Source organism: Merops nubicus, unplaced genomic scaffold, assembly GCF_000691845.1.
Source record: "Merops nubicus isolate BGI_N331 unplaced genomic scaffold, ASM69184v1 scaffold20573, whole genome shotgun sequence".
Lineage (NCBI taxonomy): Eukaryota > Metazoa > Chordata > Aves > Coraciiformes > Meropidae > Merops > Merops nubicus.
In genome coordinates, this window is record NW_008598499.1 from 1,671 (window position 1) to 2,835 (window position 1,165).

General features: G+C 61.2%; 1 protein-coding gene across 1 annotated transcript in view; it reads left to right on the plus strand.

Annotated features, from left to right (window-relative positions):
- Positions 1–832, plus strand: part of LOC103769835 (FYVE, RhoGEF and PH domain-containing protein 2-like) — a gene marked incomplete at both ends in the record, with an annotated part of 1,919 nt that extends 1,087 nt beyond the window's left edge. The window contains 2 exons of the mRNA XM_008937073.1: positions 445–601; positions 694–832. Coding sequence (XP_008935321.1) covers positions 445–601; positions 694–832 — 296 coding nt within the window. The remainder of the gene's footprint in view (positions 1–444; positions 602–693) is intronic.
- Positions 833–1,165: the final 333 nt, after the last annotated feature.

A 1,165-nucleotide genomic window follows, 5' to 3' on the forward strand; every position in this document is an offset into this window, starting at 1 on the left:
CTCCGCCCCAGCCTGGAGCTCTGCAGGGGGTTGTGGTGACCCAAGGGCAGGACCTGGCCCTTGCCCTTGTTGAACCTCAGCCCATTGGTTCAGCCTGACCAGATCCCGCTGTAGAACCTCTGACCCTCCAGCAGATCAACACTCCACCCAGCTTGGTGTCCTCTGCCAGCTGTCTGAGGGTGCCTCGATCCCCTTGTCCAAATCATTGATAAAGTTAATGGAGAGAACAGGCCCCAAAACTGAGCCCTGGGGACACCCAGCTGCCAGCTGGCCTTAACTCCATTCACCCCCACTCTTTGGACCTGCCCATCCAGCCCGTTTGGGGCCCCAGCAGGTGACAGCAACAGAAACCAGCGTGCCCCTAGTGCCTGAGCCACCCCTCTCTGTCCCTCCCTGTGCCCCCCCTGCCCTGTGGGAGCTCCCAACCCATCGCTGCCCCCGCAGGGGCCGCCACCCACGCATCGGGGACATCATCCAGAAGCTGGCACCCTTCCTGAAGATGTATGGGGAGTACCTCAGGAACTTCAACAGGGCCCTGGAGCTCCTCACGCTCTGGTCCGAGAAGTCGCCGCCTTTCCAGGAGCTCATTGCTGACATCCAGGTGAAGATCCCCCAAAATCCCCCCGTGGGGAGAGGGGTGTGGGGGCTGCCCTGGGTGCTGTGCCTCTCTCCACGGGTGCTGTCTGTCCCCAGAAGAGGAAGGTCTGTGCTAACCTGACGCTGCAGCACCACATGCTGGAGCCCGTGCAGAGGATCCCCCGCTACGAGCTCCTCCTGAAGGATTACGTCCAGAAGCTGCCCCCCAGCTCCCCAGACAGGGGGGATGCAGAGAGTAAGGGTCCTGCCTGGCTGCCCCCACCCTGGGGGGGAAATAACAACCCCTGGGGTTGTACCTGAGCATCAGCATACCTGGATTTGCTCTCAGTTCTCACACTGGCTTTGAGCTCTTGGATAAACACAGAATCCCAGCATGGTGGGGTGGGAAGGGACCTCTGGGGATCATCTCATCCACCCCCCTGCTCCAGCAGCTCACCCACAGCAGGGTGCCCAGGGTCACAGCCAGGCAGGTTTGGGATCTCTCCAGAGGAGGAGACTCCACAACCTCTCTGGGCAGCTGCTCCAGGCTCTGCCACCCTCACAGGAGAGCTTTTCTTACGTACACATG